Raw genomic sequence first — 15,544 nt, forward strand, 5'->3', positions numbered from 1 at the left:
AACAGATAGGGTAATTTAAATTTCAATGGATAGATTTCTAGCCCTTAAGATAGGTCAAATCACCCTTCTATCGTTCCTTGATTCTTGTATAAATAAGGTATTCAACCTTTCAAATTTGTATTTCTCTTTTAGCTCTTCTTATGGACGTCTACTGAGTATCATCAAAGGTACTACCTTTATCTATCTTTCCCCTTCCTTGTTTTCTTTTAAATATGGTCAAAAAGGAGTTCTCTCTTGCGGAAAACATCAAACCAATACCTGATGATGATTTTGTAGATTAGAAAATCCTTTCCTACGAGGAAACTTGTATCTTCGACGATGATAGTATCAAAGCTTTGAATTCGATTGGAACCTTTCCCGCCAGTATTGTTTTCAAACCTTTTGATATCAGGATCCAACATGGTTTTATTTCTCTTATTTGGGTTTGTTTTCCTGAGTATCTTTTTATTTTAGGCCTTACTTATCCCATTTCTAGAATCATCTATGAATTTTTTGAAATTACTAAGATTTCATATATCCAAGCCATGCTAACGGTTTAGAGGTCCTTTATTGGTTTGATAATTTGAACCGCTCCATGGGTCTCAACATTGTTGTAAACGAGTTATCTTATGTTTACGACCTTTCGACATTTGGGAATTTGGGTTTCCTATTGAAAGTCAAAATCAATAGATCACCTCTTGTATTGAAATCTAAGAATAACAATGGTTCTTGGAAATGAAGATACTTTTTTTGTGAAATGTGACTCAATTCCTAATAAGAATCTTTTATCTCAATCCCGGGTTAAAAAGGGTAGGATTTCTTATCTTTATTTTGAGGATGCCAATATTCACACTTCTTATTTTGTTTGATTTTTTCAAGCTTCTAAGTTTGACGAGTTAATTCCCCTTGTTGAAGACACGGAAGATAAAATCAAGAACTTCCTTGCTATGCCCAAGATTGACAGGACATTCAAGCTTGATCCTTACAATCATCAAGAAAGTTCAACCACTATCATCCCTATGGATACCGGTAATGATCCTTGGACACTTTCATCTCTCATTTCAAGAAATTTTAAAGATTTCATTGGTTTTCCTAGGATCCAAAGCCACACGCACCAGTGATCGTTTCTCCATTTCTAACCTTGATACGACCATGTCAAGTGGTCAATTACTCATGAAGAAAGAAAATATTAGCTTCTCGCTTGCGTCAAAAGGCTTATATCGATCTCACTATGAAGACTCCCGGATACTAGAAGAGGAAAACTTTTGAAGCTATAAGCTTGAGCTTGGAAAATCTTGGAGCCGAGGATGCACTCCAGAAGCTGGTCTTCTTTTCTCAAGCTGTAAGTGTTATTGTTACTCTTGTTCCTTATGCTTTGCTTTTTGTTCTTTCTGATGTGACTCTTGTTCCAGGTCTTTAATCATGTTTCCATAGACTTGAGGATTTGCGTTGAAAGGTTGAACTAGGTTTAAGAGAGCAAGAGAAAGTATGGAAGGCGACCGATGAGGATCATCTAAAACGAGTGGAGCTTTTGAGCAGAGATAAGGCTGAGATGGAGGAGGAGCACAATGCAGAGATGACAGAGGTGATCACTGAAGTGAAGGCCAGTGCCGTCATGGATATTTTGGGAGCCAAGATCAAATTAGATGAATATATGGCCAACGAAGGATCCAAGAATCTGGCTGGGTGGCGTGCAGACCTTGCCAAGTCAAAGGGTGAATCTGTCAACACTAGTGTGGATCCTGAAGGGCAGCAACCAAAGGCGAATAAGGTGGAGAAAATATTAGGCAATGATGACCAATCAATGATCTAGGCATGTTAGACAAAAACATTTAACATGATTTTGTACAAGATAGTTTTTGTTTTTCATGAAATTAATGTACAACTTCTTCTTTTATCTATGATTGTTTTGTACTTATCTGCTTGCATGGCTGTCTTGTGTGATAGTAGCAACAACATTTCTGAAGATCCTTATGTAATTAAGATCCTAGAAAAATTATGATGGGTTTTGAGGATTCTAACACTTCCTAAGTTAACATGCCACCCTAACAACCTTGGATCTATGTTTGTCTAATTATCATGCAAAGTTGAATTCCAAGGTTATATTCCTATCTAGCATACATGGGGAACAAGTTTTAACTTTGATGGAAGATAGAATAACTTACCTTGTTATTTCTTGTGATCCTTGAAACCTTGTGAGCCTAGCACCCCAAGTGTGATGCCTCAAATGCTTCACACAACACCGAATGCAAAGGAGTAAACTTTGAGAGAATCTTACACTTGTAAAAATAAGCCTAGCCCTCACTTGTTAATGTGTAGCTGGTTTTTGTGGAGAATATAATCCTTATATAGTGTTGACACATCTAGGGTTACACCATGTAAACCCTAATGTGTCATGACTCTTCATTTCCATGACCCATGGGTTTGTAACTCCCATGGAGCATCCTATGGGTGTAACCCAACTTGATAATCCATGGAGCCTCTTAGCCCACTATACAAGTATGGATGATTTACATAATCAACCCATATATTTAATTAGTTATCATTTGATCACTTAATTAATTCTAAATTAATTCTTGATCAAACTAATTAAATAATATTATTAATATATTAGAACGCATAATATATTAATAAACCACAAGTGTACGTTATTTGTATCATTTAGTCTATCCAGTTGCATGGTGCCATGCAACCCAAATGGACCATGCCGGGTCGGGTCAAGTGCATACCAGAAATAGTTATGGACTTAGACACCTTATCCAATAGTCTCCCACTTGGATAAGTCTAATAACTATAACTGCAAGTATGACTTCAGGAACCGATCAGCAATCATAGCTCTTTCAAGGTTTCTTGGAACTGAGAAGATGATGATACGCCATTTAAGATAAGTGAACATATAATCTTCTGTTTGAGATATCAGTCGGACAAATACATGGAACAATGTGTTACTTATTGTCCAACAGTTTGTTTCCCGATTTCCGATTTGTATGACAAAGAACTTAATTGAACACATCAACTTATTTCTGACCGGGCCTGGCACATAGGTCAAAACAAAATCATCGAGGGGCCTAGATATCAACTTCTAATCCAAGAAGGAACAGATAAACTTCGACTGATATGTTTGTTCTACCACTCATTGAATTATACACAAAAGCACGTTTTATAACATCAAGTTACCAATGCGTTTACGTACAATCAATGCATAACCAACTTGTAAGTAACAAATCCTATCTCTAGGTTTGAAGACTTATATGATATTACCGTCTCACGATCACTCAAGATAAATTCTATGAAGTGATTCCAGTGAGCGTGAGTTGTGTCCAATGCTCAGAACTTATAAGCACTCATGATTGTTGTAGCCATGTCCAACACCTTAGACCTCTACAACCAAGCATGACAATCTTGATTCATACCTACTTCCGATATATGACCGACTGTGAAGGTTTGAATAATATGATATACCAAACATAATTATTTTGGAAGTCAAAACATGCAAAATAAATATAGTAAACGATTGACAAGAGATAGCAACACTTTACTCATAAATAAAACACCTTTTATTCATCATCTAATGTCAATTACACTTTACAAGTTTCAAGGTTATCTAACTACTAAATCTAATATCATCCTCCAGCCCTATGCTCTGAGTATGCTGGAGATGCTTAACCCGAGTCAGTCCCTTCGTGAGGGGATCTGCTGGATTCTCATTCGATGATACCCTCTTTGCCATGAGGAGTCCTTCTTCTATTCGATGTATGATGAAATGGTATTTTCTGTCGATGTGTCTGGATCTCCCATGATCCCTTGGTTCCTTGGCTAAGGCAAAAACACTTTCAATATCACATAAAATTTCCATTGGCTCCTTAAAAGTTGGTATAACTCCAAGGTCTCCAATGAAGTTCTTCAGCCATATTGCCTCTTTTGCTGCCTCGCTAGCTGCTATATACTCTGATTCGTAAGTTGAATCAGCCACTGTGTCTTGCTTGGAACTCTTCCAAGATATTGCTCCTCCATTTAGGGTAAAGACCCAGCCTGAATGAGAGCGGAAATTATCCCTATCAGTCTGAAAGCTAGCATCACTATACCCTACAACTCTCAAGTCTTCACTCCCACCGAGGGTAAGAACCCAGTCCTTAGTCCTCTGTAGGTACTTGAGGATATTCTTTACCGCGGTCCAGTGTGCCTTGCCAGGGTTCCCCTGATACCTGCTAACCATGCTCAAGGCAAAGGCTACATCAGGTCGAGTACACTTCATAGCGTACATGATCGATCGTACAGTCGAAGCATAAGGTATTCGACTCATTTATGCTATCTCAGCCTTAGTACTAGGGCTTTGTGTCTTACTCAATATGGCGTTACTCTAGATGGGTAACTCTCCTTTCTTGGAGTCCTGCATGCTGAATCTCTTCAGCACCTTATCCAAGTAGGTACTCTGACTAAGTCCAATTAGTCGTTTACTCCAGTCTCTCAAGATACTTATCCCTAGAATATAGGCAGTTTCTCCTAGGTCCTTCATAGAGAAACACTTCCCAAGCCAGGACTTAACTTTCTGCAGAGTTGGGATGTCATTTCCTATGAGTAGTATGTCATCCACATACAACTCCAAAAAGCTAACTATACTCCCACTATCCTTGATATATACACAAGATTCATCTTCACTCCTAGAAAAGCCAAACTCTTTGAATTTCTCATCAAATCAAATATTCCATCTACGAGGTGCTTGCTTTAATCCATAAATGGATTTCTCAAGCTTACACACTCTATTAGGGTACTCTGTATTGACAAAACCCTCTGGCTGACTCATGTACACATCCTCAGCCAACTTTCCATTAAGGAAAGCAGTTTTGACATCCATTTGCCAAATTTCATAGTCATGAAATGCAATTATGGCTAATGGAACCCTAATAGTCTTAATCTTGGCCACTGGAGAAAAGGTCTCATCATAATCAACTCCGGAGTTTGTGAGAAACCCTTTGCAACCAGTCGTGCCTTATAAGTGTGTACATTACCATCCATGTCGGTCTTCTTCTTGAAGATCCATTTGCACCCTACAATCTTACAATCGGGTACATTCTCAACCAAGTTCCAAACTTGATTGTTATACATGGATTGTATCTCGCTGTCCATTGCCTCTTTCCACTTGGCTGACTCAGGGCCTGCCATGGCTTCCGCATAACTGTTAGGTTCATTCAGACCTATTAGTGTCTTATCATTGATAAGTGTATCACCTTACGCAGTAATATGGAATCCATAGTAATGCTCAGGTGCATTCCTAACCCTTGTGGAATGCCTCAGAGGTAAAGGCTTGTCAATTGCCTCAATAAGAGTTTCCTTCTCAAGTTGAGTGCTAGGATTTGAAGTTCCTTCACTGCTTGACTCTTGAATTTCTTCAAGGTCAACTTGCCTCCCACTGTTTCCTTGGCTTATAAACTCTATTTCTCGAAAGAACGCCCTCCTAGATACAAAGACCACATTTTCACTAGGTCTGTAGAAGAGGTAAGCAAAGGATTGTTGTGGGTAGCCAATGAACATACACCTCTCGCTTCAAGGTTCGAGCTTATCATGAGTCCCGTGTCTCACGAAAGCCTCGCAACCTCAAATCTTGATGTGGTCTAGTTTGGGTACTTTACCAGTCCACATCTCATGAGGAGTTTTGGCAACTTTCTTTGTAGGGACCAGATTAAGGGTATGGGCAGCAGTCTCTAAGGCATACCCCCAAAATGAGATTGGTAGCAAAGCTCGACTCATGATGGAATGAACCATGTCTAACAAGGTCCGATTACGCCTCTCAGCCACACCATTCAACTGCGGTGTCCTGGGAGGTGTCAATTATGAGACAATCCCACATTCCCTAAGATAGTCAAGGAACTCTGAACTAAGATACTCACCTTCTCGATCGGATCGAAGCATCTTAATGTTCCCGCCCAATTGATTCTCGACTTCCTGTTTAAACTCTTTAAAACTTTCGAAAGTCTCTGACTTATGCTTGATTAAGTATACATATCCATATCTACTATAATCATTAGTAAAAGTCAAATAATAATGATTAGCATCCCTTGTCGCATGTTTGAAGGGCCCACACACATCCGTGTGTACAAGATCCAATAAACCTTCTCCCCTCTCACAAGAACTTGTGAAGGGTGACTTTGTCATTTTTCCAAGTAAGCATGATTCGCAACTATCGTCTGACTTTAGGTCAAATGACTCCAAGACTCCATCCTTTTGGAGTTTGCCTACGAGTTTCTTGCTTATATGTCCAAGACAACAGTGCTATAATGATGCTTTATCCAAGTTATTATCATTAACAGAATCAACACACAAAACATTATTTCCTAAGTTATCAACCACAGATACAGTTTCATACACACCATCACAAGGTAATGCTTTAAAATAAATAACATTATTAAAGAAAGCATTAATTGAACCAACTTCATTATCAAATGAAAAGGTGAAACCTTGTTTATACAATGCATGAAAGGAAATAATATTTCTTGCCATATCTAGTGAATAACAACATTTATTCAAATCTAAATTAAACCCACTACTTAGCGATAAAGTATAAACTCCAATCTTAGTGACAGGTAAAGCTTTCCAATTCCCCATGATTAAGTTTATTATTCCTTGCTCCACATTCTTACTTCTTCTTAGTCGCTGCAAATCAGAACAAATATGAATACCACAACCGGTATCAAGGACCCAATAATTATAATGGGGTGAGTTATTAGATAAGATAGTGTAAGTACCCGCATGGTTGCGTTTAACTTTCCCATCCTTCACATCATGCTGGTACTTTGGGCAGTTCCGCTTCCAATGTGACCTTTCATAGCAACAGAAGCATTCAGCCTCTTTTGGGTCAGAAGAAGGAGTGAAGAAACCTTTCTTGGTTCTACTTGAAGAGCAGCCATCAAGGGTCCTAGCCTTGGTACCCTTCAAAGAGATCTTCCTCTTCTTCCCTCGACTTTTCCCAATTGCGAAAACCGGGGCGGAGTTTGGAGTAGGAGTGTTAACAACCGACTTCCCCTTAAGACCTGTTTTTGTTGTCTTGAGAAGTCCCTGAAGTTTGCTGAGTGTGACCTCTTCCTTATTCATGTGATATGTCATGCGGAATTGATCATAGCACGATGGTAAGGAGTGCAAAATGATATTTATTGCAAGATCCTCAGGGAAGTTCAGATTAAGCTTCAGCAACCGATCCACATACATTTGCATTTTCTGCATGTCGCTCGTGATGGACTCTCCGTCCTTCATCAAGGTTGTTATCATGGAGCAGATGATTTCATACCTCTCTTGTCGTGCACTTTTATGGTATCTTTCCATCAGATCTTGGTGCATTTCAAAAGGGTAAAAGTCCTCATAGGACTTTTGGAATTCCGTTGTCATGGTGGCCATCATGATGCATGCTACTTTGGTAGCATACCTTTCATGTGCTTGGAAGTCAGCAATCTCCTGAGGAGTTGCAGTGGTCTCATCAATCTCCTTAAGCTCCTTATTAAGGACATATTCTTTGTCCTCGTAGCGGGTAATCATCCTGATGTTTCTGATCCATTCATTGAAGATGGATCCATCAAAAGTGACTTTCCCACACAAGTTCATAAGGGTAAAGGAGTTATTAGGATTAGAGCCAGAAGCAGCGTTGTTTGAAGACATATGAATGAAGAGGACAAGATAAGTTTAGATATTAAGAGAGTCCTTAATACAACACCCAAATGTAATATTAAGGCTAGGATCTAATCACAATATATTACAACTTAGAAGAGGTATGTCGTAATCCAAGCTATAACATATTTGAAAGGTAGGTGAATGACGATTCGCCAATTTCAACCATGAAAAAATAAATATTGATATTAGGTTTTTAACTGGTTATTAGAAATTCCTAGATTCTTTGAGATTCATTGAACTTTTCAATGACATGTTTCAATATCGAGTGTGCCGTCCAGGTTTTGTCACTGGGATACCAAGGACCACAAAATGAGGTGTGAAGTAACCATGCAAATCACTTGGTACCCTTAAAGTTTATCACTCAATCGATGTGCCGGTAAACCACACACGCTCCACCGATACTATGATAAACCTTAAGTCACCCTTTAACTACATTGTTAAGTCCAAGTTAGTGTGCCGGTTAACCACACACGTTCCACCAACAACTTAAACAAAGTGTAAAGTGTAATTTCATGGATTAGCACCTTATTCACATTTTTCCTAAAGTAACTATGATTGGGAATTTAATAAAACATTTAGTTACTTTATAATATTCATCATACTTTTAATGAGAATTTTAAGTCCTTGTCTTACCCGTTCGGCTAACGACCCTCCACCAATCAAGGATGCGGTGGGTGAGAGTGGACACCCATTAAGTTGCCATTTTATAGGCAACAACCTTATACCCCCCTTATAGACCAGCTTCGTGAATGAGGCGTACTAGCGGTAAGACGACTTGATCTTATATATATATATATATATATATATATATATATATATATATATATATATATATATATATTATTAACTTATAATATTATAAAGTATAAGGGTTGAGTTTTAACTTTTAAAATTCTAAGGGTTGGAACTAAAGTTTTAATTAAGACTTTACTTGTTCCAAAACTTGAGGGCAAGTTTTGTAAACTTTCAAAACTTTTTATTTCTTGTAACTTATGAGTTAATAGAGTATTAAAAATGAAGACTCTTCATTTTTTATAACTCATGTGATCTTTTAATGACTTTTAACAAAGTGACTTTTGGTTTTCCATAACTATGAGGACAAGTTATGGACTCCGTTAAAACACATAATGATCATGAATTAATCTACCACATAGGTTACAAACAATTCCTATGATCATCTAAACATCATAAGAACAAGAACATGAATATGAACACTTTCAAGAATAAAAAAATTACACTTAAAACTTGTAATTTTGATAATTGTCATTGTAAATGGATTAACATAAACATTACACCATCTAAAACATGTTTCCAAGTACCAAAACAATTTAGGGTAATGCTTCTAGTCCATTTCCAGCAACGAAAATCGAAATTCTGAAAACTGCAGCCTCTACTTGTCGAGTGCAAGAACAAACTCGACGAGTATCTTGAATTTGGTCATGTACGCGTCAAGTCCCCCCATGGACTCGGCGAGTTCATACGAGCAGAAATAGAAAAACGATTTTTTTCAACAAACAAGCCTAGGATCTGATACCACTGATGGGTTTTGAGCATTCTAACACTTCCTAAGTGTACATGCAACCCTAATAACCTTGGATCTATGTTTGTCTAATTATCATGCAAAGTTGAATTCCAAGGTTATATTCCTATCTAGCATCCATGGGGAACAATTTTTAACTTTGATGCAAGATAGAATAACTTACCTTATTGTTACTTGTGATCCTTGAAACCTTGTGAGCCTAGCACCCCAAGTGCGATGCCTCAAATGCTTCACACAACACCAAATGCAAAGGAGTAAACTTTGAGAGAATCATACACTTGTAAAAATCGGCATAACCCTCACTTGTTCATGTGTAGCCGATTTTGGTGGAGAATATGATCCTTATATAGTGTTGACACACCTAGGGTTACACCATGTAAACCCTAATGTGTCATGACTCTTCATTTCCATGACCCATGGGTTTGTAACTCCCATGGAGCATCCTATGGGTGGAACCCAACTTGATAATCCATGGAGCCTCTTAGCCCACTATACAAGTATGGATGATTTACATAATCAACCTATATATTTAATTAGTTATCTTTTGATCACTTAATTAATTCTAAATTAATTCTTGATCAAACTAATTAAATAATGTTATTAATATATTAGAGCTTAGAATATATTAATAAACCACAAGTGTTATTTCTCTCATTTAGTCTATCCAATTGCATGGTGCCATGCAACCTAAATGGACCATGTCGGGTCGGGTCAAGTGCATACCAGAAATAGTTATGGATTTAGACACCTTATCCAACAATGTATACATTATAAGAACCTTGAACAACCTGAAAATAGTTTGTCATTAACTTGGGATCTTAGAATAGTTAAGATCTTTGAAGATAACAAACCTTCAAATGTTACATAAAAAAAAATGTTTTTAAAGGATAGATAGAACCTGGTGCTCCGTAGGGTACATAATCTTTTGAGTTAAGATAAATTTAAAGGTGTGATTCCTTTAGCATAATCTGGGAGTTTGCATATAGAAGGATCCTCACTTTATGAGTTCATCACGGATTTCCCTTGTTTTGCTCTTACTTGGAAAACGTTTGGGGGGGGGGGGGTCCCTCTTTAGGAAAAAGTTGGGAAGGAACCAACTTCGAATGCAATTAGGAAGGATACCTGTTTGTAACATGATAATGGTACAAGCCTTAGACATTTCCTAGGAAAAATCCCATCTTATGAAAACACAACAGTGCTGAACAAACTTCTAGGGATATTCCCATCTTAAGACAACACATTAGTATTATAAAACTTAGAAGATAACTGGGGGAAATCCCAACTTAGGATAACGAGTCAGTGTTATAAACTAGGGAAAATCCTAACTCAAGATAACACGTTAGTGTTATAAACCTTAGGAAATTATTGGGGAAGATCCCAAATTAAGATAACATGTTAGTGTTATAAAACTTATGTATAAACGTTAGGATCTTGACATATGTTTAGAGATAAGAGGGTTGCCAAGTCACTGAAGCGTAAAATTTTCCTTATATCCACATCCCATAGTTAGATTTTGTGCATCCAAGAGGTGTAGAAACCTTATCTTGTATGAAAGATGTAATTAGCTCTTTAAGCCTTACATGGGATTAAGTAACCTAATGCGTATTAGAGATGATCAATTTATGTTCGTAGTTACTTGGATACTTTCATATTGCAATTGTCACGATTACAAAATTATTTATTTATTGGGATCCCTGAGTACTAGGATCCTCCAACATTAGGATCCTATTATATTAGGATAATTGAATATTAGGATCCTTATGTGTCGTGCCTTGAGTGTTAAGGTCCTTGTGTTCCTGCACATTGAAAATGTTAGCTTGGGGAGGGAATTAGTTTGGCTAACACCCCTTAGATGTTTAAGTTAGTAATGGTTTTCAGAAGATTAAAAGAGTTAGATAAAAGTAGAAGATAAAGAGAGTTTACCTTGAGTTTTGTTTGGAAATGATAAATATAATTTACATGAAGTGTGATTTTAGATGGATGGCATTACATGATCATGGCAAGATGTTACCCTCAAGGGTATCTAGTGAGTATGCTACCTTTCGTGCTTTTGAATCAGTATGATATGGCTCTTCCCATTTAGGTGCCAGTTTTCCTACTCTAGGATCCTTGGTATTTTGGAATGTTTTACTATGTACCAAGTCATCTACCTGGGAGCTTATGAATTTCATATTTTTTTTATATACTTTAGTGATCCTTTGTTGATGAGCAACAATAGGATCTTGGAAAGATCACTGAGTTCATCGATAGTGTCAAGATCTTGGGCTATGATCCTATCGTTGTTCTCTTGATCTTGCAATTGATATCTTGTTGTTAAGATTACTACTTCAGTAGGCATCATGACTTCTGTTCTAAACACAAAGGAGTAAGGAGTTTGACTAGTCACCATTTTTGAAGTGGTCCTATCTGCCTAGAGGACGAAAGTATGTTCCTCTGACCATCTTCCTTTCTTCTCATCTAACATCTTCTTTAAATTAATGACTATGATCTTATTATTGGATTCAGCTTGGCCATTAGCTTGGGGACGAACAATATCAGACATTATCATTTTAATCCCCCAAATCATACAAGAGTTTCTAGTCCTTTTGCTTATGAATTGGGACCAACTATTGGAAATGATCTTAGCAAGGATCCCAAACCTAGTCAGGATATTACGTTTAATGAAAGAGACTACTACCTTGTCTCGTACTTGAACAAAGGCTTCATCCTCTATTTACTTCAAGAAGTAGTCAGTTGTTACTAACATTAACACTTTTCCACCAGGACCTATTAGTAACTTTCCAACTATATCTATTCCACATTTCAGGAATGACCAAGGGGAAACGGCAAGGTGCAACGATTATGCTGGTTGATTAAGGATGTTGTTATGTCTTTGACAAGCATCACACCTTTGGGCATGTAAAATATCATCATTTTTCATTGTTGGCTAGTAATTTACTGTCCTTAATACATTGGAGCATAAGGATCTGCCCCCAATGTGGTTGCCACAATATCCTTTGTGTATATTTTGTAGGACTTTTACAACTTCATGATCTTCTAAGTATCTAAGGTATGGACCTCCCATGGATTTTCTATATAGTCTTCCTTAGATCATCACAAATCATGAGACTCTTATCTTGAATGCACTGTCACTTTTCTCTTCTCTTGGGATTGTGCTATTTTGGACATATTCCACCATAAGATCGATCCAATATTTGGAGCGCTATGGAAAATCCCGGTGATTGGGATCCCGAGGAAGTGGTTGAGGGTCAGGATCCTCAATTATTTCCATGTTGGTTGCTCGGTCATTGTGATTGGGACCATCTAGTTTATTGGAGGGATCTTCTATCGCTGGGATCAGTATATGGGTTATAATGATCTTGACTTCTGGTGGGATCCTAAAGGAAGATCTTAAGTTGGCTAGTGTGTCTGCCTCATCTTTTTCTTCTCTAGGAACTTGGCTTAAGCTGAAAGCTTCGAATTTGGAGGCTAGCTTCTTGAGGATTTGGAGGTATAGTGCTAGTCCTTTGCCTTTTACTGCATAGGATCCATTAAAATCATTAGTTAATAATAAGGAGTCAATGTATACCCAAAGATCCTTGATTTAAAGATCCTTATCCAACTGTGATCCCATGATCAATGCTTCGTATTCAGCTTCATTGTTGGTTGCATCAAATTCATAGATGACTGCCTGTGGTATGATGTCCCCCTGTGGCAATTTTAGTATCATCCCTAGGCCTGTTCCCTTAAATTTTGAGGAACCGTCGCTGAAGAGTGTCCATATTCCCATGGTTTCTTCTTTTTGGTGTTCTTTGCTTTCCAACTCTGCTTCAAGTTATAAATCATCATCGAAATCAGCCACAAAGTCTGCTAGTGCTTGTGACTTTATAGCCACTATTGGTTTATATTTGATGCCATATGTTCTTAGCTTCATGGACCACTTTTCCATCCTACTTGACATTTGATGTTTTTGCATAACATTCTTGATGGGGTAATTAGGTCTCACATGTATAGTGTTTGTTTCAGATAATGTCTTAATTTTGTGGAAGCAGTTACTAATGCGGGTATTAGTTATTCAAGATGGGAATACATGGTCACAGGATCCAGGAGATTATTACTTACGTAGTATATGGGATGTTGGTCCCCATTGAGTTCCTTGGCTAAAACTACACTGATAGAATTAGAAGATACTGAAAGGTATATGAGGAGTGGTTCACCATTTTGTGGTTTCACTAGCAAGGGTGCATAACTTAAATCAATTTTAAGCTCCTACAAATCATTTTCATAGTATTTAGTCCACTCAAATCTTTTTTTCTTCTTCAAGATGTCATAAAAAGGTTTACACCTCTTTGAGGATCTTGATATAAACCTGTTTAGAGTTTCTACTCTTCCTGCTAGTCTCTAAATATCATTTGTTGAGGATGGGGATCTTAAATCGGTGATGGATATTATTTTCTCTGGACTTCCTTCTATTCCTCTTTTAGTCACCACATGTCCAAGGAACTTGCATGATCTCATTCTAAAATGGCATTTGGAAGGATTCAACTTCATGTTGTATTCATCTACTATGTTGAACGCGTCTTCAAGATCTTTGAGGTGATCTTTAGCTTTCTTTGATTGAACCACCATGTCATCGATGTAAACTTCCATGGCGTCCCCCTAGTTTATCCTTGAACATCCGGTTAACTAGCCTTTGGTATGTTGCACTTACATTTTTAATACCAAAGGTTATAACAATCTAACAATATATACCTGGTTGGGTTTATGAACATGGTATGCTCCTGGTCAAATGGTTCCATTTGAATTTGTTAGACCCCTGTTGATGCATCCATGAATGTTAACAACTCATGGCCAGCCATGATATCTATCTTGGAGTCTATGTGTGGCAACGGGAAAGGATCCTTAGGGCAAGCCTTGTTAAGATCCATGTAACCCACACATACTCTCCACATACTAGCCAACTAGGGAACTTCACTTCCTTGATCATCCTTGTTTCAAGAAGTTTTTCTACTTCTTCTTGGATGCTATGATTTCTTTCAGGTGCAAACTTCCTTCTTTTTTGGTGTATTGGTTTGAAAGAACGATCAATGTTAAGTTTATCAGTTACAATATTTTTGCCTATTCTTGTCATGTCCTCGTGCTTCCAGGTGAAATTTTTTCTTCTATCTTTTAATAACATTATTGTTTCTTACTTGATATGCTCTTGTAGTGAGGATCCTTTAAGGACTTTGGCTTCAGGATCCTTGAGGTTGAAGGGCACTTCCTTCACATCATGCTCTCTAGTTTCTAGAACACCTTGTGCCCCCTGATTTAATTGCTATACTTGTCATAGTACCATTGAGGGTTTCATTTAGGTCTTTTAGCACTCCTTGGATTCTTTTTGATCACCTATGATTTTCACTATCCCTCATGTAGTCGCCATCTTAACACACTGATGATATGTTTAGGGGACATCCTTCATATCGTAGACTGATGGTCTACCAAGTATAACATTATAGGAGGGCAATGTATCAATTACATAGAAGCTTTGAATGGAGTTTACCCCCTCTATGTAAATAAGTAGCTTTATCTTGCTGACCGTATGCTTTTTTTCGCCACTGAATCCTATTAGTACTGAGGATCTTTTGACTATTTCAGTTTCGTGGATGTTTATTTTTTTCAAAGCATCCAGGAGCATAATGTTGAATAGAGATCCTCTTCCAACGTGGATACTTGTGACAAAGTGGTTGGCGATGTAAAGTGTGATCACCTGTCCATCGTGGTTGGGATCATGGACGTCTATTCCATCTATTTCAATGAAGGTAATATCCTTTTCGCTAATGATCGATGTATTCTTCTGAAGTCTTTCTTCTTTTCCTTTTTTGGATACATTGGCATGTCTCTTTGTTGTAGAATAAGAGGTACCACCCATGTCAGATCCTACAAAGATTACATTGATTACTTTAGCGTTCACAAGAGGGGATGCTGGTTTTTCTAGGGTCTTATGAGGATCCTGATCCTTTTCTTTTGATCTTTCTTTTCTCCTTCCTAGGATCTCCTTGCTAAGTAGGTAACTAATCTCCTTTCGTAAAGCTATGCAATATTCGGTAATGTGACCAAAGTCCTCTTGGTATGTGCACCATTTGTGCTTCTCTTTCCAGGTGGTGGACTTTTCCCTTTTCTTGGCCATCTCGGTTTTCCTTTAAGATCCTACATAGCAAATATCAAATTTGAAACATCCATAGAAAAAAAAAATAGTCAGTGATATTAGGGAATTCTTCTCCCCCTCCACCTTCATCTTCAAGGGAATTAACCATATGATGATCGGTTCTGATATAAGGTTTCGATTTATAGGATCTCTGGGCCAAGGATTCGTCCTTCTTGTTGGGGATATCATATGAGCTTGGT

The 15,544-nt window shown here is 37.7% G+C and overlaps 1 protein-coding gene across 1 annotated transcript; it reads right to left on the reverse strand.

The window, feature by feature from the left end:
* Positions 1-14,600: 14,600 nt before the first annotated feature.
* On the reverse strand, positions 14,601-15,326 carry LOC145035464 (uncharacterized). The gene has a single exon (XM_078984007.1). It carries the CDS (start codon positions 15,324-15,326, stop codon positions 14,601-14,603), a length of 726 nt encoding a protein of 241 aa, XP_078840133.1.
* Between the last annotated feature and the right edge of the window lie 218 nt (positions 15,327-15,544).

The sequence above is a fragment of the Lactuca saligna genome, chromosome 3, assembly GCF_052625555.1.
Source record: "Lactuca saligna cultivar CGN05327 chromosome 3, ASM5262555v1, whole genome shotgun sequence".
NCBI lineage: Eukaryota > Viridiplantae > Streptophyta > Magnoliopsida > Asterales > Asteraceae > Lactuca > Lactuca saligna.

Excerpts from the sequence above, each read along its gene's own strand:
- LOC145035464 (XM_078984007.1), bottom strand. The coding sequence starts at position 15,326 with ATGGCCAAGAAAAGGGAAAAGTCCACCACCTGGAAAGAGAAGCACAAA.